This window comes from Poecilia mexicana, unplaced genomic scaffold (assembly GCF_051168715.1).
Source record: "Poecilia mexicana isolate PSO_F unplaced genomic scaffold, ASM5116871v1 scaffold_5, whole genome shotgun sequence".
NCBI classification, from domain to species: domain Eukaryota; kingdom Metazoa; phylum Chordata; class Actinopteri; order Cyprinodontiformes; family Poeciliidae; genus Poecilia; species Poecilia mexicana.
This window is the reverse complement of record NW_028263374.1, coordinates 16,047,240-16,073,582: the sequence shown is the minus strand read 5'-3', so window position 1 is coordinate 16,073,582 and position 26,343 is coordinate 16,047,240. Positions and strand designations below refer to the sequence as shown.

Here is a 26,343-nt window from a genome sequence, read left to right as displayed (position 1 = left end):
AGGGCATTAAGTAAAGATGAAAGGACAAGCTGATGAGTAGATCTGAAATGATTTATGATCTCTTTGAGTAAGACGCACGGGGACAAAGCTTTGCTTTCATTTTATTTAAAAGACACGTGTTTTTCCTCATAGCTACACTGCTTTCCTCTGATAGTTTTACATTTTTTAAAAAGTTAGGTGTAGTTATGTCATGTCACATCTAAATCACCTTCTGGAGGATGAATAATGGAATATTTTCCTTTCCAGAAGAGGTAGAACAATGTAATTATTTATAGCACAGAAGTGCCAGCTTGGCCGCAGTTGTCTATACTATACTAAACTACACTATACGGAGATCGGGAGCGGAAAGTGCTGACTTTGTTTTGCAATATAGCCGACACAGTGAAGATTATGTTACGCACTACTCTGCAGCTGCATAGGTGGATGAAGACTGATATGAAACCTGAATTATAGATTTTGGTTGGCCTACTATGCAGTGCAAGGATCAAATTATATTACGCTGCTACTAAAGCATGCAGCGTTTTAGCCAGTAACACATTAAAATGTCATGTAGCTTTTTAGCCGCACAGACACTAAATCCCTGCATTGAGCTGATGTCTGGAGTTTTGGACGTATGGGCTTTTTATTTAGTGTGTTGTTCATTGATGGACTTACTGTCCACTATGTTCAGAGTGCTGAGGTGCTGCAGAGCTGCCTCAGTGTTACACTGCTGCATAGTCATGGAGGCTTTAATAGCCTGAGTCTGCCCGTCTTGTTAGTGAGGCTTGGTTAAATGCAGCAGCTCATTATAAATAGAAAGCAATTTCCTCCCCAGGCAGCACAGAGGGCAAAAGATTGGGGTCTTACTACCACCAGGAGGCACAAGTGAGTAACAGGATGCAGCAAGCACAAGGAGTTGCATGTACATGTGCAATGAGACAAACACCAAGTCAGAAAGTCATATTTTCAATCCAGTCAAGGTCAGCTTGTTCTGTTTCTGCTCTTTCTTTGCTTAGACATTTGGTTGGATAATAAGGAGCCATGTTGCGTGTGACTGTCTCCTCTAAGATTTGCAAAGAGACATGCGGATAATCCGTAGCACTGCTGGTTCTGCTTTCAGGTCATTTCTGTCTTATCTATCTGAGGATCAACACCGCAGGTGGGAGTCTCCTGCTGAAGGTGGCTCAGCGGAGCAATGACCTTTTCATGGGGAATGTGATTCATACATCTCATTCTGCGTACGTTAACATACAGCCAGCTGTGTCTGATACCAGGAACTGTCGGTGCTCATATAAGTGTTGTTGCGTAACTCGTGCTATATGGGTGGCAACAAAAGGACACATACAGATGAAAAAAAAAGACATATCAGTAGAGTTTGTACTGGTCCATGGCTGCTGAGTTTAGAGGATGTCTCAGGTTCAGTTTTTTTTAAAACAAAGCACAATGATGAAATATAAATTATCATCCGTTTGGTGAGTCTGTCTGCTCTTTTGCTACATAACACAGAATATGCTTCCTATAAATAACAGCTTTAGACATTTATTTTTTTAACCTTCATTTAACCTGGAAGAAAAACTAATTGAGATTAAAAATTTAATTTTCAAGAGTGTCCCCGACTTGACAGCAGCAAAACAAGATAAAAAATAAGACAATTTCAACCTTACAACATTTGACTTTGATACAACTAATCACATAAAACATCTACAGCCTGAGATTTCTATCTCCTGGTTCTTTAAGAGTCCTTTTAAACAATTCAATAAAACCATGTCATCAATCTTTAGATCCTCCCGTAATTGTTTGCAGTAATGAGGAGCAGCACATTTAAAGTTTCTTTTCCGGTTCTGTCCTGGTTCTTGGGTCACACAATGCTTAATTGTCAAATTTTCATTTGTGAAATTATTTGAAAGCTGTATATTATTTTGTAATCACATACTAGTTTCTGTTGGCCTAATATATATATATAAAACAAGAAAATACTTGTGCTTTTGTGGTTAGAACATGACAACATAAAAAAAAACCTTAAGGGACATGAATGCTGTTGCAAGGAATGCTAAATATAGCAGCAAAAAATAATTAGTCCTCATCTTTCAGGAGAACTGCAGTTGTATACTGATAATTACTCCCTTCTGAAAAAACAGTCAAAAATAATAATGAATTAATGTCAATAATCAGTTTTAACCTCCTACCAAAGCTTGTGTATCTTCCACAGCAGGACCTGTTGCTTTATAGTATATTTATCTTCTTTATTTGTCTTTTTTTATTTATATAAAACAAAACCGATTTTTGTATCATTGTTTTAAATTGCACCTTGTTTACTAGTAAGACATAAAAAGCAGTTATAGGGTTTTTAAACCAGAATTGGTCCAGCAGGTCCTATTTATTCGAATAGCATGGTTAAAAGTCAGCGCAAATGGAACAAATGAAATAAATATAATATGCGAGAGGTGCTTTATGTTTATGTGTGAGTGTTTTGGCTGCATTTCATACTGCCTTAGAGTGTAAATATGTACACGTGTGGGGTGAATGAAACAGTTGGCTCTGCCTGCGTGTGTGTGTGTGTGTGTGTGTAGTTGCTGGCACAAGCAGCTATGTCTGGATTGGGGACTCCTGTGGAGATGATGATAGAAGAATGTGTTTAGTCACTTAACGTAACTGCTCATTTGCAGCTCACACTAGCACTGTCCCCGCTTGTTATCTTGAATGTGTATTTCTGCATGTGTGTGCAACATTGAGAGTGTATCTGTATGCAGGCGTGTGACAGGGGGAGCAACACAGTCATAGGAGCAAAGCGAGAGCGAGTGCTGTTTCAGTTCTGTATGGAGAATGTGTTTATTGTACATAATAATGTAAAGCAGCAGAGCCTTGGAAAAGTATTCCTGCCTGGACGTTTAGCAGAATTTCTCATGATTCAGTCACAAATTTGAATGCATTTTCTTGGGAGAATTGAAGAGAAAATAATATAATTAATAGTTTTCTGTATGTTCTAGCATTTAAAAATCTGAAGAGCATGGTTTGCATATATATCCAACCCCTTTACACTGATACCCATACATGAAATCCAGCAAAACAAATTGCCTTTTGAGAGTTACCTAACTACTAAATAAAGCACATGTGTGCAATTTACTCCACATTAGTGAACAAACAGTATTGTGAAGATCAACAAACACAGCAGACAGAATACAGCAGTGTTAGCTTATAGAATAATAACTCAAGCTTTGAACATGTCATGGGTGTTTCAAATCATCGAAAAAAAAAAAAAAAGACATGATTATCCTCTTAAATGAACTGTCTATGTGAGGAAAGCGGTAACAAAAGTGGATTCTCAATTCAGAGAAGAGCAAAGTTAAAAATGTGCCCTCATGCAAAATGCTGTTTGGTTGTAAACTAATTATGCACAACACTCTGATCACACCTTCCCCATGACGCCGCATGGCAGTGGAAGGATCATACTGTGGGAAATCATTTTTTTCAGCACGGAAATCGAAGTTTGTCAGAATTAATGGAAACTCTGCAAAAGTGCTGCAAAAGATTCTTCTTGGGCAGAGGTTTATCTCTTGGTATAACTAATTATTCTGACCTGTTACACCTACACACTCGAATGAGATCTTTAAGGTCAAATAATAAAAATTTCCGAGACGTTCCTCGGGAGCAGATTTTAATTTGTGGAAAAAAAATAATAATAAAATCCTTCCCTGCAGATAAAATCCCAGTAAAATACATTAATGTTTGTGGTTGTCGTGACAAAAGATGAACAAACCACAAGTGGTATGAATACATTTGCAAGGCACGGCACAGTACTTAATACACAACATATTTACACAAATAGACATGCATATTGCTAGAAAACACATATGAGTCTTTTTTATAATCAGATGGTAAGAAGCATGTGAGACGTTTGAACGAATGATCACACGGCATTGATCAGAAATGACCACATGGACTCCACGCTCTCAGTCCTCCTAATATAGACTGCACACTCAGGCAGCCGGAGGAAGCAGTGGGAAGCACTAAACGCTGGCTGCCCTCACCCTGCTGGCTCGGCTGCACGGCCCTGACTTATCTTTACCGACAGAGGAGCGAAGCAGAGACGGAGAACGGACTGAGAAAAGGAGATGGCAAATATCTGTCATCTCTTTGAGCGCATCAGATCAAAAATAATATAAAGACATGTGGGGGCATCTTTGCTGCTGAAATAACTGATAACAGTAAGGCTTATTTATGTAATCTACATCCGGTTTGAGCAGACCGCTCGCTGGACTACATATGTCCTACACTCTCAGTTATATTGTAGCTTGTAGTTTGCCGTGTTTCTGCTGCTCGGAAGCGTCTGGTCACACACAGATATCATGCATGCATGATGTCACCTTGACTCACGCTACTCTGGGCTCGTCGCCACACGCTCAGATGTGAAGACATGCAAGCATGCTACAGCAGCGGTTAGGTAATAACACAACGTAAACCCTCTCCTTTAGTTATCCATAAAAAAATATTTTCATGGATAACTAGTTTGTGCAAAGAAAACATGATTTTCTGTCAGGGGATGAAGACAGATTTTTCTACAGTTTTCTGTCCCACAATCTTAATCACTTGGTTAAATAAAGGCAAATATCTCTGAGTGAAATATTTTCCATTAACTTTTTATGTTTTCTATCATATATGTAGTCTTTCTTTGTCCTTAAATAATTTATAATTCCATTTTTATTCCCACAATACTGTCTAATGTAATTATCAAATGTCCCTTGCAAACTTTAAGTTAATGAAATTCGTGCCTAATATTTATCTAGCATTATTTAAATCAACTATTTTTTATTTATCCATTTATTTTTTTCATTGTTGTGTTCGTCTGGGATGCCTAAAAATTTAGTTATACAATTTAAAATTGAATTGTGGTGATTAATGTGACTGTATTAGGTTTCGCTGCGTAATTGTAAGGTTACTGCAGTTTTGTTTCCTCCCTTTTAAGGAGTTTGTTTTCAGTAATCTCAGAGAACTAACAGCTGCAGCTGTTTGAGCTATTTTTTAACCCGAAATTGTTCAAAAACAATATATGAGGCCAGTTCCAGAGACAGTGACATTAATTATGAGTCTGTGGGGGTAGAAAGCAGGGCTGCACAATATGTAGCTTCAACACCTTCATCTTGATGTGTGTAAATGTGACATACAGTCACACTGAAGGATGTGTGATGTCAAGTGAAGCAAATTGACTCAAACAGACCGCACAGTTTTTTGTTTTTTTGTCCACTGTTGGATTTTGACCTCTCTCCCATTTCAGTCATGAATCGAATCCAGTGCAATCAACTGTCCTCAGAAATCTCATTATTAGCAAATTGAGTGCAGCTGTGTGTAATTTAATCCCAGTATAAATCCAGCTGCTCTGTGAAAGCCTGAGAGGTTTGCTGGAGAACATTAGAGAGCAAACTGCATCACGAACACGAGGAACACAGCGGATCAGGGAGCAAATCAACTTTTCTCCTCAAAGTTTTCCACTTGAGGAGAAAATCACTGTTGAAATCATCATCCAAAAACAGGAGAATAACACAACTGTAACCCTGCCAAGACATGGTGTCCATCTTTTCAGGCCAGGCAAGGGGAGCATTTTTCAGAGAGACAATCTAGAGAACCAGCAAAGACCCACAGCTTATAAGCTGTGTCTGTGCATGGAACAAGTAGTTTTGCACTCCACAAATCCCAGCTTTTATGGAAGAGAGGTGAGATTGTTGACTTGAAAGTCATTAAAAAACCTCCTGGCTGCAGTTTTGCAAGCCATTTAGGGGACACCAACAGATGTATCATCGTTACCAGTTACCTCACTTCCTCTTTTTGTACGTTTTGCTTCCCAAATGTAAGGTCTTAATTTGCAAACAACCAGGCAAGTTAGTCTCATAATGTTTACTGGGGTAGAAGTGATGCTGTTGCTTTCTGTCTGAGGTGAGGAGGAGATAAACTGCAGCTCATGAGCTCTGCAGACACACCACTCCAAACTGCTAATCTACTCACATTGCTGCTGTCTGCTTAGCTAAGTCATATGGCAAGTTAGGTTGGAGCGCGCACGGTTCAGTGGGTGAGCAGCATCATATGTCATGTGGTGAACTGATCAGCTGTGAGATGAGCTGAGCTGCGCCTGTAGATGTGAGTACTCACCCTGTGGCGAAGAAAGGCCAGTTGGGGTTGTGGCTGTGGGGGGTTGGTGGAGGGGCTTCTGAGTCTTCTGTTACTTTTTTAGTCTAAAACTTGGCTGTTAGGAACTGTCTTGGGACTTGAAAATGTCTCGATGCCTGATGAAAGTTGTTTTTCTGCAAACATGAGACTGAAATCAAGTCAAGTGAACATATTTTGCTGCTGATACAGTGTTACAGTGAGTCTTTTTACAGCAGCAAAATACAAACGTAAGAGTCGAGAGTATGGTACGTATGGTCATCTTCTTTGCTGTGTCTTGTTGCTCCTCAGACAGCCTAACATGCTGATTAATGACTAGATTACTGTTTAATTGGAAGGGAAATGGTTATCATTTGCAATTATATTTAACATGCCTTCCTGATCCATTAGCTGGCAATGTGCATAAATTAACTTCAGCTTTAAAAGCCAAAATTGTCCTGACAGTGCGTTACATTTTAGCACCTGCTCCTCAATTACAGCTGGAGAAAATAAGAAACTATTTATTGCAGCATCATTTGAAATTCACATCCTTGCGTGGGCAGTCTCATGGCAATGTTTAGGCTGCTACGAAAAGCTGAGTAACGTTCTTTTTTTTCTTTTTTTGTGTGTGATTTCTTGTTTACCACCAGCAGAAAATCACAGCAGCAGTTTACTGTCCGTTCTTTGTGCTCGTCGTTGCCTCTAAAATTGTTCACTCGTCTCTGTGTCACTTTCTCTCCGTCCCCACATGAATCGCTGTGTTCTCTCTGCTCCCTGCAGCTTAAGAATGCTCCAGCACAGAGGCAGCAGCCCTGAGCTTAACTCAGCCTTTTATTGCAGTAACAAAGAGGCCCATGTCGGTTATTCTGGGCTAAGTGCTTCTCACAATCTGCTGTTAAGTGTTGGGAAAACGAGCCCCACAGCCTGCAGTGCTCCTGGATTTGTAGTGTCCGTAGAGATCACAAAGTTAAGGACTCCCTCAGGGAGAAGAGGTAATTATCTATATAATAACATATATGAAGGCTTTTACCTCTTTTTACTCTGTGTTAAAGGTTAATTTTCATATTGATTGTACATAATGTAACTGGTTGGTGATGGTCATACAGTGCCTTGCAAAAGTTGTTCTAACCTTCAGGCTTTTTCACATTTTGTCAGACCACATCCACAAACTTTAATGTATTTGATTGGATTTCAATAGATGGACCAACACAAAGTGGAGCTTAATTGTAAAGTTTAGTGGAAGGAGTTTCACTTGGAAAATAAACCTTTCCAACAATCTTTTCTGGCTTCTAATAGATTGTCTCATATTTAGCTTCATCCGTCTTCCCTTCAACTCAGCCCATTTTCATTGTTCTGGCCAAAGAAAATCTGCCCCTAAGCATGATGCTGCCACCACTATGCTTCACCATAAGGATGACGTGCTGCATTATTGTTTGGCTTGTTGGCCTGAGAGTTAAACTTTAGTTTTATCTAACCAGGACATTTTCAAAATTGTTTGCTTTCTCCAAATAGTTTTCTTTGTGCTCTTCTTGCACCTCATTCTTGTTGCACAGATCTACCAGTGATTTTCTAGCTGCTTTTCTGATTAATGCTCAACTTGCTGAAGCTGTCAGTGTTTGTAGACGGCCATGTTTTAGTGCGTTTGGAGTTGTGCCATGCTGTTTTCCGCTTCAGATGATGGATTGACCTGCAGTCTCTTGGACGTGCTCCTTGTTGTTTGTTGTTTGAACTAGGTTTGATTTTGGTATATCAGACTAAATGGGAAGTGAATACATTTGCAAATATGGCCTTTTCAGAGTTACATTTGTAAAAAAAAAAAAAAAAAAGAGAGAGATACAATTTTTTTCCCCCTTCCACTTACAATTATGCACTACTTTTTATTTGTTTGTCACATGAAACCCCCCCCCCATTGCCCTTTTGGGTAATGGTACCCAAAAGGTCAAAGGGTGGGAACATATTTGCTTGCCATTGCTTGTATTGAATACCAGCTGCTTACGCTGACCTTACTCATGAATAAATAATGAGGAGCATCTCTCTCTGGCCTACAAGAAGTTGCAGGACTGTTCTAAACAAGCTGAGCCCCCTCTTCAGTTTATCCGCCTACAATTTCTACCACAGCCAAACACACACACCACCTTTGTCTGGATGTGTGTGTATTTGCTTTCAGCTTCACATCTAGTTGTCCTCAACCTGATGGCTTAATGTTCCTGTGTTCCCTCTGCCTTTGAAACAAGCAGAGAAAGGAGCACAGCAAAGTTACATCATGTTTCTCTGCATACAGTACCCTCTGCAAAGCCCTAATTATCCAAGCCAATCCATTCAGTGTGTTTTTTGTCCAGCTTTTTGCTGCTTTTAAAGACCCTGCTTTAAAAACCAACTTTATCATTTTATAATTTTGGCCTTTTAAAACTTAGAGCTGCACAGTGGTGCAGTTGGTAGAGCTGTTGCCTTGAAGCAAGAAGGTTCTGGGTTTGATTCCTGGCCCGGGGTCTTTCTGGATGGAGTTTGCATGTTCCCCCTGTGCATGTTTCAGAGCCCTCATGAAAACTCCAGCCTATCCAGCTGCAGAGGATCAAATTATAAATGACTGTCCAGCACAATATTGTGCAGAACTGCATACAAGTTTTCTGGGGCAGAAAACAGAAGAGTTCCTTCTGCTGATACAAGACACAGCTACTACCCTTCAGCACATCCAAAGTTCCACTCCGACATGGTCTGTGTTCGGATGCATGTGTTCCTCATATCCTGTTGGAAGGTCATCCTGTCTGACACTGTTATGACTTTGGGGACTCAGGTTTCCCTCCTTAAATGTGCTTCTGATTTGCGATAACTTTAGAAAAACATGACAAAGACAAAGTTCTCTTTTCAGCCACTAATCACCTCACATAAAGAAATCTGCTGTGTTCAGAAGACCCACCTCCTTCCTCTTCACAAAAACAAAACAGCAACGACACTGGGTTTTCTAAGCCACATTACATACAATTCATTTTCTATGCAAACAGTCAACAGCTAATCACAGCCAGTTCAGATTCATAGTCCTGAAAAATGCAATAGTTTGAAAAATATTCCTATTTAAGAAGCTAGAGATTAGGCAAGTGTAATATTCTGTTTTCATATTTATACTGCTTTTGCAGGACACCCTTGCATGTTGTATGGAATCAGACTCCCTGCACCTCTAAGTAAATCCATCCACCCATTTTCTATACACCATTTTCCCTTAGTGGGGTCAGGAGGGTTACTGGTGCCTATCTCAAGCAAGAGGCAGGGTACACCCTGGACAGGTCTCCAGTCTGTCGCAGGGCAACACAGAGACAGAAGGAAGGAACCATGCACACACACTCACACCTAGGGACAATTTTAGAGAAACCAATTAACCTGACAGTCATGTTTTTGGACTGTGGGAGGACGCCAGAGTACCCGGAGAGAACCCACACATGGACAGGGAGAACATGCAATCTCCATGCAGAAAGACCCCAGGCCGGGAATCAAACCCAGAACCTTCTTGCTGCAAGGCAACAGCTCTACCAACTGTGCCACTGTGCAGCCCTCAAAGTAAATCATGTTTGAAAAATCACTTGCACAGTATGCAACTTTTACAAAAAAACATTTTTTAAATATTTGTTAAAACGGTCACTGTCATGACAGTATAGTGTGAGACAATCTCTGAAAAAAAATCACAGAAAAAATAAGGATCACTTCAATTTTTTATGCATTTTTTTATTCAGGAGCCAAATACTAAGACATTTATGAATGTTGCAATGCTTGCCTCTGTAAAGTTTTTCTCTGAATATATAATTGCAACAACAGTCACAATGGAAGTTTCGCTTGTGTCTTAGCTATTTGCTGTGCTGAAATACATGCTTACTTGAGGAAAAATCATATGCACTTTTGAAATCTTTCACTGGAAACATAAATCACAAACAAAGAAAAAGCACTGAATTGCCTACCTCTTCATCCAGATGGAGTTCATTCTTTCATTTCTTTACTCTTGTTGCCATGGTTATCTCAGTGTAGTGCTTGATTATGGGTAGAAACTATGCTGGAAAAAAGGAAGAAATTCATCAGAATTGAATGAAGTCAGAACAAAGATGTTTTAGTTTAATACTTCTGAACATCCTTGTATCCTGTAATGAACTTTTTTGTATCTTTGTAGTCTTTAAAGGTGAGGAAAATCAACACTTCATACTGGTACAATAATATTCACACACTGTGTTTTTATGTTGTCACTGCATGAAATATTAAATGATCAGCTTAAAAGAACAAAAATGTTCCACCACCAACATGTAGAATATTTCTCATTATTTTATTGCATAAAATGATTCATGCAATAACAAAGCCCTGTATTTCAGAGCTACAATTTAATACTACTGGTGTTTATTCTATGTTCATTTTGGATTTGTAAACACATTTTATCGTGATGTCAGGCGCGCAACATGACGTCACGTCATTACCTGTTTTGTTTTGTCTGCTGGGGGGCAAAAAGCTGCTGGCAATGACTACCATTGGCGTTATCTGTTAAGTCAGTGGTCCCCAAAGTCGGTCCTCGAGGGCCGGTCTTTGGGGACCCCTGTGTTATCAATATAACGCACTAAATATTAAATGTTCACCTGACATATAAAAGGAAAAAGGGACGCGGTGCTTTGCTACTACACAACTAAATAAAAAGGTCAGGAAAAAGTTTTAATTAAGAAAAAAATAGGGAAAGGAAAGTATATTTATTCTGGTTTGACTTTGACAACCGTAATATGTAGTTGTGATGTGTTTCAGTTCAGTTAAAAAATAAAAACAGCCGACCTAAACACTAACTCTGATTTATCACTAGCAGGTGTTTTAATTAGCTAATTGACCACAGCCGCGTTAGATAGCTAATCGCAGCGTTAGCTAACAAACAAACAAACAAACAGACATAATACTGTAATGGACTGTGTTGGAAATGTTTTTGAGTGTGTTTTGTGTGTGTGTGTGGAATGTTGTCAGTTGCTATGAAAACGAGGTTTTGTGTATATAGCCGACACAGAGACCCAAAGAAAAGTAGCTTTGAGTTGTTGTTCAACGGTTTTCCTGCGTTATTTTCCCTTTGCTGTGGCGTACTGCACTAAATCAATCATACCTACATCTCCAGGTTTCATTTAGTTAAGGAAATAGCTCTACCGCGGCAGCGCGGCTACGGATGGCATGTAAAAGAAGCGTTTTTGCCCTACAGCGTTTTGCGCATGCGCAACATTTCCGGATGTAAACAATAACATGCAAGAGGTCCATAGCGTCCGATTGAAAAAGAAAAAAAAACGTCTGTTATCTTGATGCCAGAAAATATCTATTTGAAGTTTTCAGATTGAACCCATGCCTAGTAAAGAGGCAAGGCATTGAATTTATTTCTTTAGATCTGTATATTTGTTTTTTATTATGTTATGCTTATAGTAAGATTACATTTGTTTGTGATCAAATGTGTTTGTCTCTGTTTCTATTCTGTGTTTGATGGCCACCAAAGAAACTAAGATGTTTCTGAAATAATGTGGTCATGTTCTCATAAATATGACCTAAAGTTGCTGCTGCAGCTCATTTACTTTTACTTTTGTTTTTGTCTTTCTTTGTGTTTGCAGGAAACAGTTGAATATGCCTTCCTCATCATTTTCACTATTGAGACCTTTCTGAAGATTATCGCTTATGGTTTGGTGATGCACCAGAATGCATATGTGAGAAATGGCTGGAACATGCTGGATTTTGTCATTGTGGTTATTGGGTAAGTCCTTATGTCATTGATTGCTGCTTTTAACATTTTGTGCCTTTTATTTATGTATCAGGTCCTAAGGGTTTTGTTATTTTTAGTTGGGTGCTTTTTTCTTGCTTCAGTTTGACAGTTTACAGTATTTGCTGAAGGAGACGTTAAAGTTGCTTAAGCCTCTGCTCCGAGTGGCCAACTGCTAATAGAGCCCCTCAAACACCCACAGTATGTGACCCAGAAAAGACAGAGAGAATAAATCAGAGCTTTACCACCACTGGAGTGACTCACCATCTCTCCATTTTTATTCTCCTCTCCAACTCTCCCTCACATCTTTCCTTCTCCTTCACTCACTCTCTACCATCCTGCTCTGTTTTGTGTCTGCAGCTTGTTGGCATTAATGCCACACGGTATATTTTCTTAAAGCACAGGGAAGCAGAAATTGTTATTTTCTTAGAATGTATAAATGAAAGACAAATAAAAATAAATATTAGCAAGTCTTGAAAATAACCAGCACAAAATATGAAATACAAATTTCCCAAACTGAAATAAGTTTATGGTTGTTTTTAGTTTACTCAAATAATTGTCACTTTGTACACACTGTTATGGAAACATCAGATGCATGCCTTTAAAGCTTGAATCTTTATCCATGTAATGGTGCAGCGCAGCAGAATGTGACCTTGGCCCTTAATTATTGCATTGCAATTGTATTGTAAACAAGATCCTCAAATTACATAAAAAAAGATGATGGTAACCAATACATCTTCCTCTTTAATATCATAGTTTTGATGGTTCATGCTGTTAGCTCCTCAACCCTTTCCACCCTTCTTCCTGTCTCCTGCACATTATCATCTTATCATCTTTATCACAGCTTTTTCCCCCCACCCTCCTCTTTCTTTCCTTTCCTCCTGCCTGTATCTCTCCTCTAATACGCACAGTCCGATGGGTAGCTGGGTCAGATCTCTGTCTGTGTGCCGCATGCGGTGTTGATCTGCCATCCAGTCACATGCAACGAAGGCTGCCTCTGCTATGAAGAGTGACTCTTGCAGCTGTAAACCACCAAAATGACAAACCAAGATAATCCAGCTTGTATCTGATGTCAGAGGTGCAGTCCATTTTCTGACAGGGTTTAGTGCACGCGTGCACAAATGAGACATCTTTAACATTTGATGAGTCATGGTTTATAACAGATAAATGGTTTTGATGGAATATAAAGATAATGGTCTTTTTCAAATGGTACGAGTACAACTTTCCACTGAAACAACAATGTTTTCAAGTGAACATCATTTATGCTGAAATGTCACTGATAAAATCTTAAATGTCATAACAAAAAGTAAGAAAAGACATTTTCTACAAAGGTATGTGTAATGTAAAATTATTCATACTCCTTTTTGTATTTTGTCACTTTAAAACACAAACACCTCAATACATAAAGTAGGGTTCTATGTGATAGACAAAAACGCAGCTGTGTGTAAAAGCCAACAAAAACCTTAAAATGTTATAGTTTTTTTGTGTTTGTATTTGACCTCTGTGTGCAGGATCACCTCATCCTGCTGTACATATTTAGGGGTATGAAACTGAAAATTTTCATTATACAGAAAAGGTGGAAAATGTCTGTTTTATTATCGGGATGTTGTGTTCAGGGTGTGTGTGGTGTATTTTTCTCCACAGTTTGGATCTCATCTAATCAGAAAACCTTCTTCCATATGTTTTCTGTCTCCTGATGGTTTATGTCAAATTGCAAACTGCACTTCTTATGCTTTTTTTTCTCTCTATTTGCTATTCTGTTTGCTAGGGTAGATTTGTGGAACTCATCATTGATAATATGTCTGTCAACAGTCTCCCACCTTTCAATTTCACCAATGGAAACTTATCTGTTAAACCAAGTGATTTGTGTAGTAAGTGCTCTTTATGTTACTAGAAAAAGGCTCAACTATATTTATCAACTAGACTTTAACGGGTGTTTGAAAACCTTCATAAAAGATGCTTCAACTGCTAAAGGCTTGGCTCTTCTGTGGTTTCATCAATAAAAGAAAGTTGTCAATGTGTGAGCTTGAGCCGATGACTTGTGAAACGCCGACTGGCGGACGTTTAGTCCAGCAGCTGTGACTCAGTGGAGCATAAGTTGGAGCAGACTGTGCTTAAAGGCCATCAGAACTTCTTCCAGCTCCTACCAGCAGCTTCATTCACTGCTTTTACTCCACAGCTTGCATGTGATAAGTCAAAAATGATTTCCCCCTCCTGGCTAGGTGAGAAATGTCTAAGTGAGTGTAACAAAGTGTCCTTCTTCATTGTGAAATTCTGATTCTGCTCTGAGTCCGTAGTAGGAAGCAGTTATTGAATGTATTTGCTTTTCTACTGTTTTTTAGATACACAACTGATACATCTGAACAATTTCAATATTTATAGTGATATAGACTCAAATGATCAATCCAGTGTCTAAGATGCAATTTTATTTCTTTATAAAATATTTAAATTGTTTTATTGCCCAGCAGTAATATTTTGAAAACAATTATCTCCTGTTTAATATAGCCATGATTTCAACAACTAGTGTGGAGCTAAAGAAGCCAAATATTCATCTTAACATTTCTTCAGAAGTGACCTGAATTATAGATGAATCATAATATCTGATGTCCGTTTTTTTTGGCCTCATCAAATAGTGTTTAAATAAAGCTGAAACACAAAAATGCTGCATTTACTGTCCTGAAGAAATTGATAGAGGAAACTTGTTTTTGGTTGCAGACTCTTCAGTGTTGTCTTGGAATTTTTGACCAAAGATGAGAAGGGAGAAGGTGACGGAGAAAGTAGCCATCCGTCGACGCATGGCCACGGGGGTAAGCCCGGTGGATTTGACGTTAAAGCCCTTCGAGCCTTCCGTGTGCTGCGACCCCTGCGGCTGGTCTCAGGAGTACCCAGTACGTTTTCTACAGATACTCTGCATGTTTTTGTGTGAAACAGTTTAATTTCCTTATTCAGAACAAAACAGAAGGTGAATAAATCCTCATGGCAAGTGCAGACAGTAAATGTTCAGACCCTGCAGACTGTTTACCAAAAACATCTATTCAGTATCTTCATCAACACTTCAGGGTTCAGTATGTTAAAGCAAAACGAGATTAAAGGTTTTAAAGGTTTAATAAAAGTATATGGGTTCCATTAAATGCACTTTGATGTAGTTTACACTTAAACTAGTGTTGCACTGCTATAATAATATATATTTTTACCTAATAAACACCACAGGGTGCTGAAGGTTCAGTTTTATGACCCAAGCCATCAAGATTTGCATAAATGTTTTTCTTGTATTCCCCGCAGGGTTGAAACTTTACCATCTGGTGCTACTTATGTAAAAATTTAGGAGTAAGAAACAAAAATATAAGAGCTCATCATTTTATCATATGTTTGTTTTTCATTTTTGCTTAGGTTTACAGGTGGTGTTGAACTCCATCATTAAAGCCATGGTTCCTCTGCTGCACATTGCCCTCCTTGTCTTGTTTGTCATCATCATCTATGCCATTATTGGCCTGGAGCTTTTCATCGGTAAAATGCATGCAACCTGCTATATAGGCGGCACAGGTGAGACCTCTTGGTTTTCTTTTACTCATAAAAGCAAACCCGATTTTCAGTCAATGTAGCGTTTGAACAGCTTTTTCTGCTTTCCTTACCAAAAACACATGTTGAGGCTCTTTCTACATTTATTTCAGTGAATCATGACATCATAGTGACAAACTTAAAGGATTTGCTAAACACATGTGACTTGCTTCAAGTTGTCTCCAGTTTTATTTTATAATGATCAAAAGACTGTAGTTGTGACAATTCAGCTTACTTTAATACATTTTTATGTATTTCATTTTCTTCGTAAGGGAGTTCATAAGCAGTGCATTTTGCCCTCTTGACCATTCCTTCTGTTTTTGATAATTAAACAAGTCTTAATATCAGACAAAATGAGCCTGAGAGAATACAAAAAGCCACTTTTAAATGAAAACAAACTTTTTCATATGGAATGCCTGAAATGCCAAGAAAAATAAGCTTTAAAGTTGCCAAAACCTGAGTTATCAAGAGGTGGACTTGGTGGCGTCCTCCTGATAACTATTGTCCAGAGTTGTCTGCTAGGGAACAGGTTTTATGGTTGTTAGTCCTGGAGCAACAAAGCTAGTCCTTACCTTGGTTGCTGATATTGTTTGTTATTTTTTGATCAGTTTAGTTTCATACGGAATAAGACTTAATGAACACCTTTTTTTTTTTAAAATTGAAAGAATGTTTTCATTGATCCTTAAAAAGCTTTTATTTTTATTTATTTTTTTCTTTTAGGAAATCTAGCACGGCCCTTTGTGTTCTTTTTGTTAGCTGTTGTTTTGACCTTGAATGTCTCTCATGGATGCAAATTTGGCGAATCTCTGTCTCAATGTTTAATCATGAAGAAAACCCTAATCAAGTCAAATGAGGCCTGCAGTGTCTCAGATGTTGTTCTTGGTTCATTTAAACTCCTGGATGATTTGTCAATATGCTGGCAAAACCCTCCAAGAATGTATTATATTTTCAGTACTGTTTAATGTTTTGTACATTTATTAATTATGCTTCTCATTCACTGGAATCCTAAAAGCACAACTTTTTAACCTTTCCTTGTTCCCACGTGGAACTGTTTACAGCATTACCAGACAGAAAACACAGAAACTCATTAATCTATTAGAAAAAAAACATGGCTTAGTAACAGTATGACAGAATATCTTTTCTGTAAATCAGAATGATGCTTTGTTTTCATGTCTGCATGTGGCCTTCTTAACGCTAAATGTAAGCTGAGGCTAGAAATCAAAAGTGAAGGTGACTTACCTTCATCTAACGATGACTGACTGTGTCTTTCTGCAGATTTGATAGCAGAGGAGGATCCAGCTCCCTGTGCGATCTCAGGGCACGGGCGCCAATGCCCCATCAACGGCACACAGTGCAGAGAAGGCTGGCACGGCCCCAACGGGGGCATCACCAACTTCGACAACTTTCTGTTTGCCATGCTGACGGTGTTTCAGTGCATCACCATGGAGGGCTGGACAGACGTGCTCTACTGGGTGAGTACTGCTCTGGCCTTACATCTTGATAACCTGCGACTGACACACTGATGCATCCTCAACCACAGTAATGTGACTGACAGGGTGATGATGAAGGTGATGATCATTTCCTGAGGCACCTTTTATCACTCGCATGTGATTGATTGGCTAAATGACTCAACACATTCATCAACCTATTACTACTCAACTGGCACTATCAATATTCTTCTGTGATCTGTTTTAAAAGAGACATATTATGGTCGATTTATACAATCTTGCACAATAATTTATTTTAATTCATTTATGTCGATGACTCTAATATGTCATAGATAGTGAAATACTGATTACTGGAAGTTGTGTCTAAATATATTAAGTAGATAGACAGATTTAAGTTGCCTAATAGTTATCTAGCAGTTAAAACAATGTAATTGTGGTATCATCCCTATAAATCCTAGACTTCACAGTTGTTTTTTCCTCAGGTTTTTAATCCTTGACCTTTTTTACATTTTGTCATGTAACAACTATAAAGTAAAAGTTTTAAAATACATCTCATAACATTGAGTAAAGATTACGACTCGATCACCAATTTTTAAATAAAAGCTGAAACAAGAATAGCTTATACCAAAACTGGATTAATGCAACATCTTTTCACAGGAAAAGGGGAAGAGGAGGTTTCTAGAGCTTTTTCACAATGTTCATTATCACCTAAATGAAATGAGATACTATGTTAAAGAAGCAATGCAGCAAAGAAAGCTAGAACAATTAAAATGAGTTTTGTAGTATGTCTCCTTGAAGACAGATGACTTTTTCAGCTTGATTCTGTCTTTTCCGCTGATTTTACTCCATTTTTCCTCTTTTCTCTCTTCTCTTCTTCTCCTCCCATGTTTGCTTTTCCAGATGAACGATGCTATGGGCTTTGAGCTTCCTTGGGTTTACTTTGTCAGTCTTGTGATCTTCGGCTCCTTTTTCGTTCTTAACCTGGTTTTGGGTGTGTTGAGCGGGTAAGAGCCTTTTTCTCTTTGAAGACAGGGGCTTTCTGCTCTTTTGTGAGCTGGAGGTTCTCTGTTTTCTCTTTGTGTCTGTGTCTGTTAACTGGCTGCTCTCGGCTCCTGTAGGTCAACGATGCCATCGGATTTGAAACGCCGTGGATTTACTTTGTCAGCCTGATTATACTGGGCTCCTTTTTCGTGTTAAACCTTGTGTTAGGTGTGCTAAGTGGGTAAGACGCAGCGTGTGCGGTGGATTTGGTTTGCAGTGTGGAAAGCATGTTTCTCTGTTTGGGATAATAAATCAGTTTACCATTGTTATGGTAAAATTATGATAAATTAATAGCTGACCTGCAGAATAAAGGCACATTCTAGTAATAATGGCATAATAATGCAATAACTCATTCTCAAGGATCAATTAACTTTAAATTACTATAAACATTTAAACAGTGGAAATGGAAGACATATGAAATATCCAAAATAAAGAAAGGAAACAACAAATAAAATGATTTATGAAGTCTATGTAAACAAAATGATCTTTCATAAGGGATAGTTGAGACCAAAACATGACAATACTTTTTTATCATTCAGTTTTTGGTAAAAAAAAAAAAAAAAAAAAAAAGAGAAAAGAGAAAAACAATAAATCAAGAAAATTTAAATTATTGAGTGTCTTTTAATTTATCATGTGATTAATTGATTTATTGTTTATTGTGACAGGCCTAGTTATATAGTGATATATTTCAAGAAACTTATATTAATTTTGAACATTGTCGGTTATAGCTACTAAAAGCCAATGTTCAGGTTCTGTAAATCAGTATAAAATGTGTTTTATACCAAAAGGTTGAACTGCTATTACTTGATACTTTGTTGAGGCTTTTCTTGCATGAATTACTGGATCAATGTGGCATAACATGGAGGCAAGCCGCCTGTGGCTCTGCTGTTGTGTTAGTTGAGCCCAGTTTGCAGAAACCTTCAGCAAGTCAACATCTTGCGTTCCTCATCTCATCTTATATTTTCTCTATGGGATTTCATTCAGGCTACTTTCCTGGGCAGTCAATCACACTTAGTCAGCATTTGTTTTAACTTCCACCTTTTTCCATCACATTTTTGAATTCAACTTAACTTTAAGTTAAATTTATTTGGATGAAGCATAAACAGTTGTTGCCCATGTCTTGGATTGTGACTCTTGAAGCACAGAGTCCAGCCACAGCCCACACTTAGTGAATCTACCTCACACATTTGCATGGGCTTTGCTTCACAGGCTTCTTAGTGCTATTGTTATTATCACTGTTATTTGAACAACTTTTTATACCACAGCTTTTCCTTCCACTGAACTTCCCATTGGTACACTATGTGACAACACTCTGTAAACCTCTTCACCAGTGACACTTTGTGGCTAATGCTGCTCATGTAGCATGTCAGTGACTTCACCTGGAGAATTATCAACAATCAACAATCTTGTTTATGATTCTATTCATTGAACATGTTTTTCGGGAAGGTGATATTTTTGTGCTGAAAATTTATTGGTGTTTTTTTTTATCTGTTTCCATTAGCTATAAGCCATAATGTTCACCATTAACATAAAAAAGCATGTCAAAATACAACCATGCATTAAATCTATATTATTTCATTTCAGTAATCTAATTACTAAACATTTCAGAAATATTCTAATTCACCTGTAAAGTGCTGGTAAATTTCTTGGCTGTTTTGATTCTGAACTCTTACATCCTGTCTATGACAGCTGCATTGTGAACATTTCTGCCTTCAGCCTGTCCCAAACCCAGTCATCTCCTGAGAGAAAAATTAATCTTGTTCCTCGCCCTTCACTCCCTCTGCGCTCCTAAGCTCTCTCAAAGCCTGGTTTGCTTTCCCGCCGCTGCAGCGCCGGGCGGGGTGTTACAGTAGATTTAACTCTAGCTGGTTGACCAGTAGGAAGGAGAGTTTAATTTTCCTTTTTTAGAAATCCATTAAGGTTGACAGAGCTGTCACACCAGGTGGACGAGGAGTTCCTGTAGATGGTTTTAAATTGATGTTATCTTTTCGCTTACTTTACTTCTAACGTTTTTGAGCAGCCTCCTCACTGGCTAGGTCATTTCTCATTGCGCCTTGTGCTTTAGTCACCTAAATATTGCGTAATTGTCAGGTATTTAACTTAGTCATTACAGCAGCCTAAATGTGTATTTGTCTTAGTATAAACATTTTTCTTCTTTCATAGTTTCACTATTTAATAATTCCTATACGCTATTATTTAATATGAGTGTTGCATGTTTTTATAAAACTGTCTGTAGAAATTTACCATTTCTGTATGATTAAGACGATCGCCTCAAGGATATGCTACTATATTGCTGGACTCTATTTATAGCACTGTGCCGTCTCTGTAAGGTGCGCATCTCCCTCCAGTGGCAAGAGTTCAGAAAAACACAAACTGAAATGTTAAGCCATGCCCAAAAAACCCCCAAAAAACAATAAATCAGATAATTTAATGCTAGAAAACACAGATATTCTGTTGTGTGTGAAAGAGCCGCTCTTGTTTGCTGTGAACGCTTGTTTTTCTTTGTGTTTGCATTAACTCATGCCCATCTTTGTATGTGTATGTTTGTTTTTGTCTATGATTGCTGCTTCCATATTGCAGAGAGTTCTCTAAGGAGAGAGAGAAAGCTAAAGCTCGAGGAGACTTCCAGAAGCTGCGTGAGAAGCAGCAGCTGGAGGAGGACCTGAAGGGCTACCTGGACTGGATCACTCAGGCTGAAGATATTGACCCTGACAACGAGGACGAGGCTGAGGAGGGGAGCAAGAGAAACCGTAAGCAACCGTCCTCTGCTTCCTCTCTCTCACAAGAACATTGCTGAACTTGGATTATTAAGGAAAATATTCAGGAGCATTCATTTTTTTGTTGGCATGAAAGCTTTGGGCTTCACTTACGGAGTGGCACATTTCCTGGTGACCAAATGAACTTGTTGCGCTAAAACCTACAGGCAAACGAGGCTCTTCAAACACAAGATGTGCAAAGAAAAAGCTGAACTCAGGATGTTAGAAAATGACCATCAGGTAGAATAAAATAAATCACATTCTTTTAAATTTTTTGCCAATAATATATAGTTAAATTAAAGCTTACACACTCCTGAATATTTTCAGGAATTTAAAGAAGTGTGTTGCTGTCAGCTCAGCTTCATAATCATCACAATTATTTAAGAAAAGTGTCCAAAAATATTTTGTAAATATTTGAGGTGTTTTCCAGAGCATTTAACTAAATATAGAAAATGACTGACATCTTTGAGTTTTGTTTTAAGGCCCTTTTACATTTCCACAGCTAATCTTAGGACTTTTTTAGACCAGTGAGTTTTGCTTGTGCTAAATCTCGACAAACTATATAATCCCATCAGAGAGGAAAAAATCTGACAAATGACTTTAGCGGAAGAAAAACTCTCAATCCAGATCTTCTTTCTTTAAGTTCCAAAACATGATGCAGAAGCGACAACATGCTTTGGCCTCACCTCATCTTTGATAATGGTGATTACAGCTTATTGCATCATTTGCATATTCATTCATGAGCTCCAACTGCGATTGCCACACCCATTGCTCAGTTTCTCATTCTATATTACTTTTTAAGTTTCACATGCAGCGTTACTCTGAATATTTTCCCAGAAGGCTGATGTTCCACACCTTTTTCTGCTCAAAAATCCCATCTTCATCCAGCTTCACGTGTCAGTCGGGTCTCCATGAGTCCCTGCAGCTAACATGTTCGCATGTTAGTCCAGGTCCTCGTCACTTCCAGATGCTTCCTGTGACTAACTGCTCTCCGTTGTTGTTCTTCTGCCCTACTCAGTGTCTGCAGTCCAGTCTGACTCCTGCTGCTTTTGTCATTGTTGGATATTGATATTTTGAATACTGTTGTTGTCCTGTGGTGCTTGTCTGCTCTGACCCATTTTGATAGCAGCCCATTCTCGCCCTCTTCCCCGCCCTCCCCATGTCCCTCTGCTGTGCCGTTGTGTCTGAATGCATGGGGGCTTGCATGCATTGCACATGAAGGGGTGACTCTGGCTGACCTCACCGAGAAGAAGAAAGGAAGGTTTGGGTGGTTCAGCCAGTCGTCCGACACTCATGGTAAATCCTGTGGTTCTCCCTCCAGTGTTCTCAAGCTTAGTGTGTCTGTGTGTGCCCAATCTGTATGTGTCTGTTGTTTTTATCACATGATGTAAACAAATAACCTGTGCTGATATTTAGTAACAGTTTTAGGTATGGATTGTTCTTGGAAAATGCTGAATTACTGAAAATAGCATGGTATCCCTACAAAACAAATGAAAAACAAATTATCTCTGGTGATCTGCTACCTCACAATATATAACAATACTTTTTATTCTTATCCTTTTGTGTTTTGTTTTTTGTATCTGTTGGTGAAACAAACTCTCTTTAGTTTCTTAAAAAAGAGAGTTTATTGTAGAATAAAGACAGAGAATATGCTTGAAAACTCATATTTTACATCCCGGCCCTTATTTTTTAGAAAGGGAGAGAGATAGTTTTCCCCCTTTGGATGGGACACTTATTTTTATATGTTAAAAATAACTTTCTTAAATGGGATATTTATATGCAGATACATGCTGTAACACAAGCTAAGATCCAATCTCATAGCCAGATGGCACAAATTGGAATTACATTTCTTAAATGATTATAGTAAAAACCCGAAAGCGTTGAAAAGATGAGTGGCTGATATTACTTTGCGCCATATGCTGCAGGCTCAGGCGAAATGCAGTTCCTATTAACCAAAGCATATCAAGATAATTAGGGTACTTTATTCATTCTACCTTGAGGGGACATGTTGAGGCCAGATGTCTTTGAGATAGATAAAACTTTTAAAACCTCTAACCTTTTGCTGCTGATGCTGTAAAGTCAGTTGTATAAACACTAACCTTAAGCACAGCTCCTCAATTTACATGCTGACAACACAGATCATTTTAAATGCATCATTATAAGCTTTGATACTGATTCCAGTTTCCAGTTTTTGAAAAGCTTTGGCCTTGTGATACCAATTCTGACAGATTCTGATTTCTTTCCTTTTTAAGAACTATTATTTAAGACTATATACAGTAGAAGCAGCTTTAAATGTACATTCCTTTTTAATTTAAGTGGCTATGGTTTACATAGAGCTTTGTCACTGAAAAAAAAGAGTTTTGCTAAAACATTGACAAATGAGTTCAATCTTCCAAACGGCCTTCACTAACAGTAAGTTGTGCTGTTAGTGTGGTTAGCATCACAAAAATAGCATCCTTCTCTTTTATTCTGGGAATATGCAAAATGTTGACCCTTATCTTAACTGTGAGATTTCCAAAAGACTCCCGAGTTTTCCAAATCCAGCATGTTCCATAAAAGATAGAAGGTGAAGCCCTCATACAGCCTTCCTGCTATCTGCATAACGTTTTTCTCTCAAACAGCTTGAATGAAAATACCCTGTTTCATCTCTGCTTCCTCTGACTTCCTTTAAACTCCTCGCTGGAGCTAAAAATAGCTAAATTAGGTCCTTTTTAATTAGTAATATCACTGAGGATTGTAGATGTTGTTATCAACTCGACACAATGCATTCACTGATTGGGAATAAACTTGTATTTTTGAGATTTCAGCAATGTGATCCACAGTCAAAACTTTTCAAGATGAAAATTTCCTCATGTGTTTTTTTACTAATAATAGAACTATATTACTTATAAAATCAGCACAGACTGATTTACTGTATGTTTGTCACTGTGCATGGTTTACTACTGGACAGCCTAAAGAGTACACCTTCACTTCCATATCCTTTCCCTTAACCTTACATGTCAGCCAATAAATGAGACTATTTTTTTTTGTGATAATAGATCTGTACACACTAGCAGCCACTTAACATACTTAACACCGTGTGCCCTAGTTTAAAAGCAGAAGTCTGAATATGGGAAACGGGGCTAAACCCAGATCACGACTCCAGCAGCCAGCACTGTTTTCAGAGCTGAAAGCTGTCTGAAAGCTCAGCAATCAAAGACAACTTCCCCACATAAGCTCAGCAGAAGCACCTGAATTTAAGAGCCGAGACATTTCACACGACTCATCGAGTGTCGCCACAGTCTGTGTTTATATCATAGTAAATCAAGTGTAGCAGCATTTCAAAGAGAAGTGATAGGAGCTCCGACCTACTCTCTCCAATGTCTTCCATGTTATTTTTATTCGTTTATTTTTTTTAGTATTGGTTGTCCCTGGTACAGCAGCTGTGTATTTGCCTGTAACATGACTGCCTTGCAGCGCCTTCAGGATGATACTGATGATGACAGAAACACAGCTGCTCCTTTTTGTCTCTATGGATGCTCTTGTTGCACAATCAGAGATCTTTGACTGTCTTATATTTACTGTTCAGCAGTGATCGAACACTTTCCAGATTTTATTTAAACTTTAAGAATTACGTGGATTAAGAATTTTATTTCTGTTTGCACTTTTTGGTGTGGTTTGTATGATTTAAAAAAAAAAAAAAAAACAATCAGCATGTGATTTTATAGTTGCTAATGGTTGTTCTGTGTGCTGCTGCAGCGAGCGTTCCAGCCAGTGAAACAGAGTCTGTGAACACCGAGAATCAGAACGGGGAGGATGAAAAGACACCCTGCTGTGGACCTTTGTGGTCAGTACAGAGCAACCTGCAGCTAGTCCACATTGCTTTAAACCTCTAACTCACAATGGGATTTCACAACTTTTATCTCTCAGTACTCCTAGCAGTTTTGTAAACTAATTTTTGTTTTTTCTTTCAGTCAGAAAATCTCAAAGTCAAAGTTCAGGTCAGTATATGTTTTAGGTACATCTTCTAGTGTACAAAGCTTCTGGTATAAGTTGTGATCGTATGTGACTATTAGCCTGTTAGCGGCTCTTGCTTTACTTTATACATAATGAGTTTCTTTATTTTCTGGGGATGATAAATTAGCAGCTTTCATAAGGTCAGCATGTACCGTAAAGTATTTTTATAGAAAAGCCTTACTCCGTGTTTTTAGCTCATTTGCTGTTCAGTGTGACTTGCAAAATTCTACTCACACAGTCCCCTGGAGGCTTGCGCTGTAGTATCAAGACTGCATGGTGTGTATTTTCTTAACTTAAGGTTTTATTTATCATACCCTCTCCTCTTGTAGTCGGCGCTGGCGCCGCTGGAACAGGTTCTGCCGCAGGAAGTGCCGTTTGGCTGTGAAGTCGGTACCTTTTTACTGGCTGGTCATCATCCTGGTGTTCCTCAACACGCTCACCATCTCATCGGAGCATTACAACCAGCCTCTGTGGTTAACACAAGTTCAGGGTACGATCTGCATGCATAGACATGTCTGTCTTCTAACAAGAACCACATCACTACTTTTAAATTGTTTGGGGGAGATTTGAGGATTTTTTAATGATAATCTGGGTAAATGTTTTATAAATGCTTTCTCCAACTGGTACCTAGAGAAAAACAGAGCAAATAATACAAAGTAGAGATGATGGACAATATATAGTAGAGGATGAGAAACATGAAAAACAGAGAGGGATGAAAAGATTAGGATGGATGGAGGATGAGATAAATAGGGATTAGAAATAACAGAGATAATAGGGGAGGAATGAAGTTCGTACAGATGTGGGATGAGAGGGATGAAACAAGATAGTGAAGAGTGTTAACAAGAGCAAATGAAGCTAGCAAGGAGGGATGAAAGGGATGAGGAAGATAAGGATGAAGGTGTGAAAGAGATGGAGATAAAAGAAGGGATGGAGGAGGGATGAAAGAATGAAAGGCTGGGAGAAAGAAAGGTTGAGATCAAAAGATTGTGATAATCACTGCTAACCAGGTTAGCCCGATACAGCAGCTTGGGTAACAATGATGTGGATGTTTAATTTGTCATATCGATCTACACTCAGCTGTGCACCGGCCAGTCTTACGTCTTACGTCTTACTCCTTAATGTTTGTTTTTTTTTTATCTCACACAAAGCATGTTTTTTATGTTTAAGAGACATCCATATGATACAAAATAATATCGGTTACAGTAAGAGAACAAAGAAATATACATATACTTACACTAAATTTTTGTTGAAAACTTCCTCCTTTCATTGTTTATTGTGTTTTTAATCAAGCAAGTTTAAATCCATACTGTAGTTATGTAGTCACACTGAGTTCTCAATGAAAAGATGCTTAAGTATTTTTTCTGATTAATGAAAATTAAAGTCAAATTGATTAATTCCATCAAATCAAATTGACAGTGTCTTTCTGAAGGTTGAAATGATGTTTTTATTTCAGATGTGGCGAACAAGGTGCTGCTGGCCCTCTTCACATGTGAAATGTTAGTGAAGATGTACAGTCTGGGACTCCAAGCCTACTTTGTGTCCTTGTTCAACCGCTTTGACTGCTTTGTGGTGTGCGGAGGAATCACTGAAACCATTCTGGTCGAGCTGGAAATCATGTCTCCTCTTGGGATTTCTGTGTTTCGCTGCGTCCGTCTCCTGAGGATCTTTAAGGTCACGCGGTGAG

General features: G+C 38.4%; 1 protein-coding gene across 2 annotated transcripts in view; it reads left to right on the top strand.

Annotated features, from left to right (window-relative positions):
• The window catches only part of cacna1da (calcium voltage-gated channel subunit alpha1 Da), a 70,828-nt gene that overhangs the window by 6,204 nt on the left and 38,281 nt on the right, over nucleotides 1–26,343 (top strand). For both annotated transcript variants that reach the window (XM_014987479.2, XM_014987477.2), the window contains exons 3-13: nucleotides 11,715–11,854; nucleotides 14,576–14,748; nucleotides 15,251–15,403; nucleotides 16,694–16,890; nucleotides 17,767–17,870; nucleotides 20,488–20,657; nucleotides 21,885–21,959; nucleotides 24,402–24,489; nucleotides 24,617–24,643; nucleotides 24,989–25,149; nucleotides 26,113–26,338. In XM_014987479.2, coding sequence (XP_014842965.2) covers nucleotides 11,715–11,854; nucleotides 14,576–14,748; nucleotides 15,251–15,403; nucleotides 16,694–16,890; nucleotides 17,767–17,870; nucleotides 20,488–20,657; nucleotides 21,885–21,959; nucleotides 24,402–24,489; nucleotides 24,617–24,643; nucleotides 24,989–25,149; nucleotides 26,113–26,338 — 1,514 coding nt within the window. The remainder of the gene's footprint in view (nucleotides 1–11,714; nucleotides 11,855–14,575; nucleotides 14,749–15,250; nucleotides 15,404–16,693; nucleotides 16,891–17,766; nucleotides 17,871–20,487; nucleotides 20,658–21,884; nucleotides 21,960–24,401; nucleotides 24,490–24,616; nucleotides 24,644–24,988; nucleotides 25,150–26,112; nucleotides 26,339–26,343) is intronic.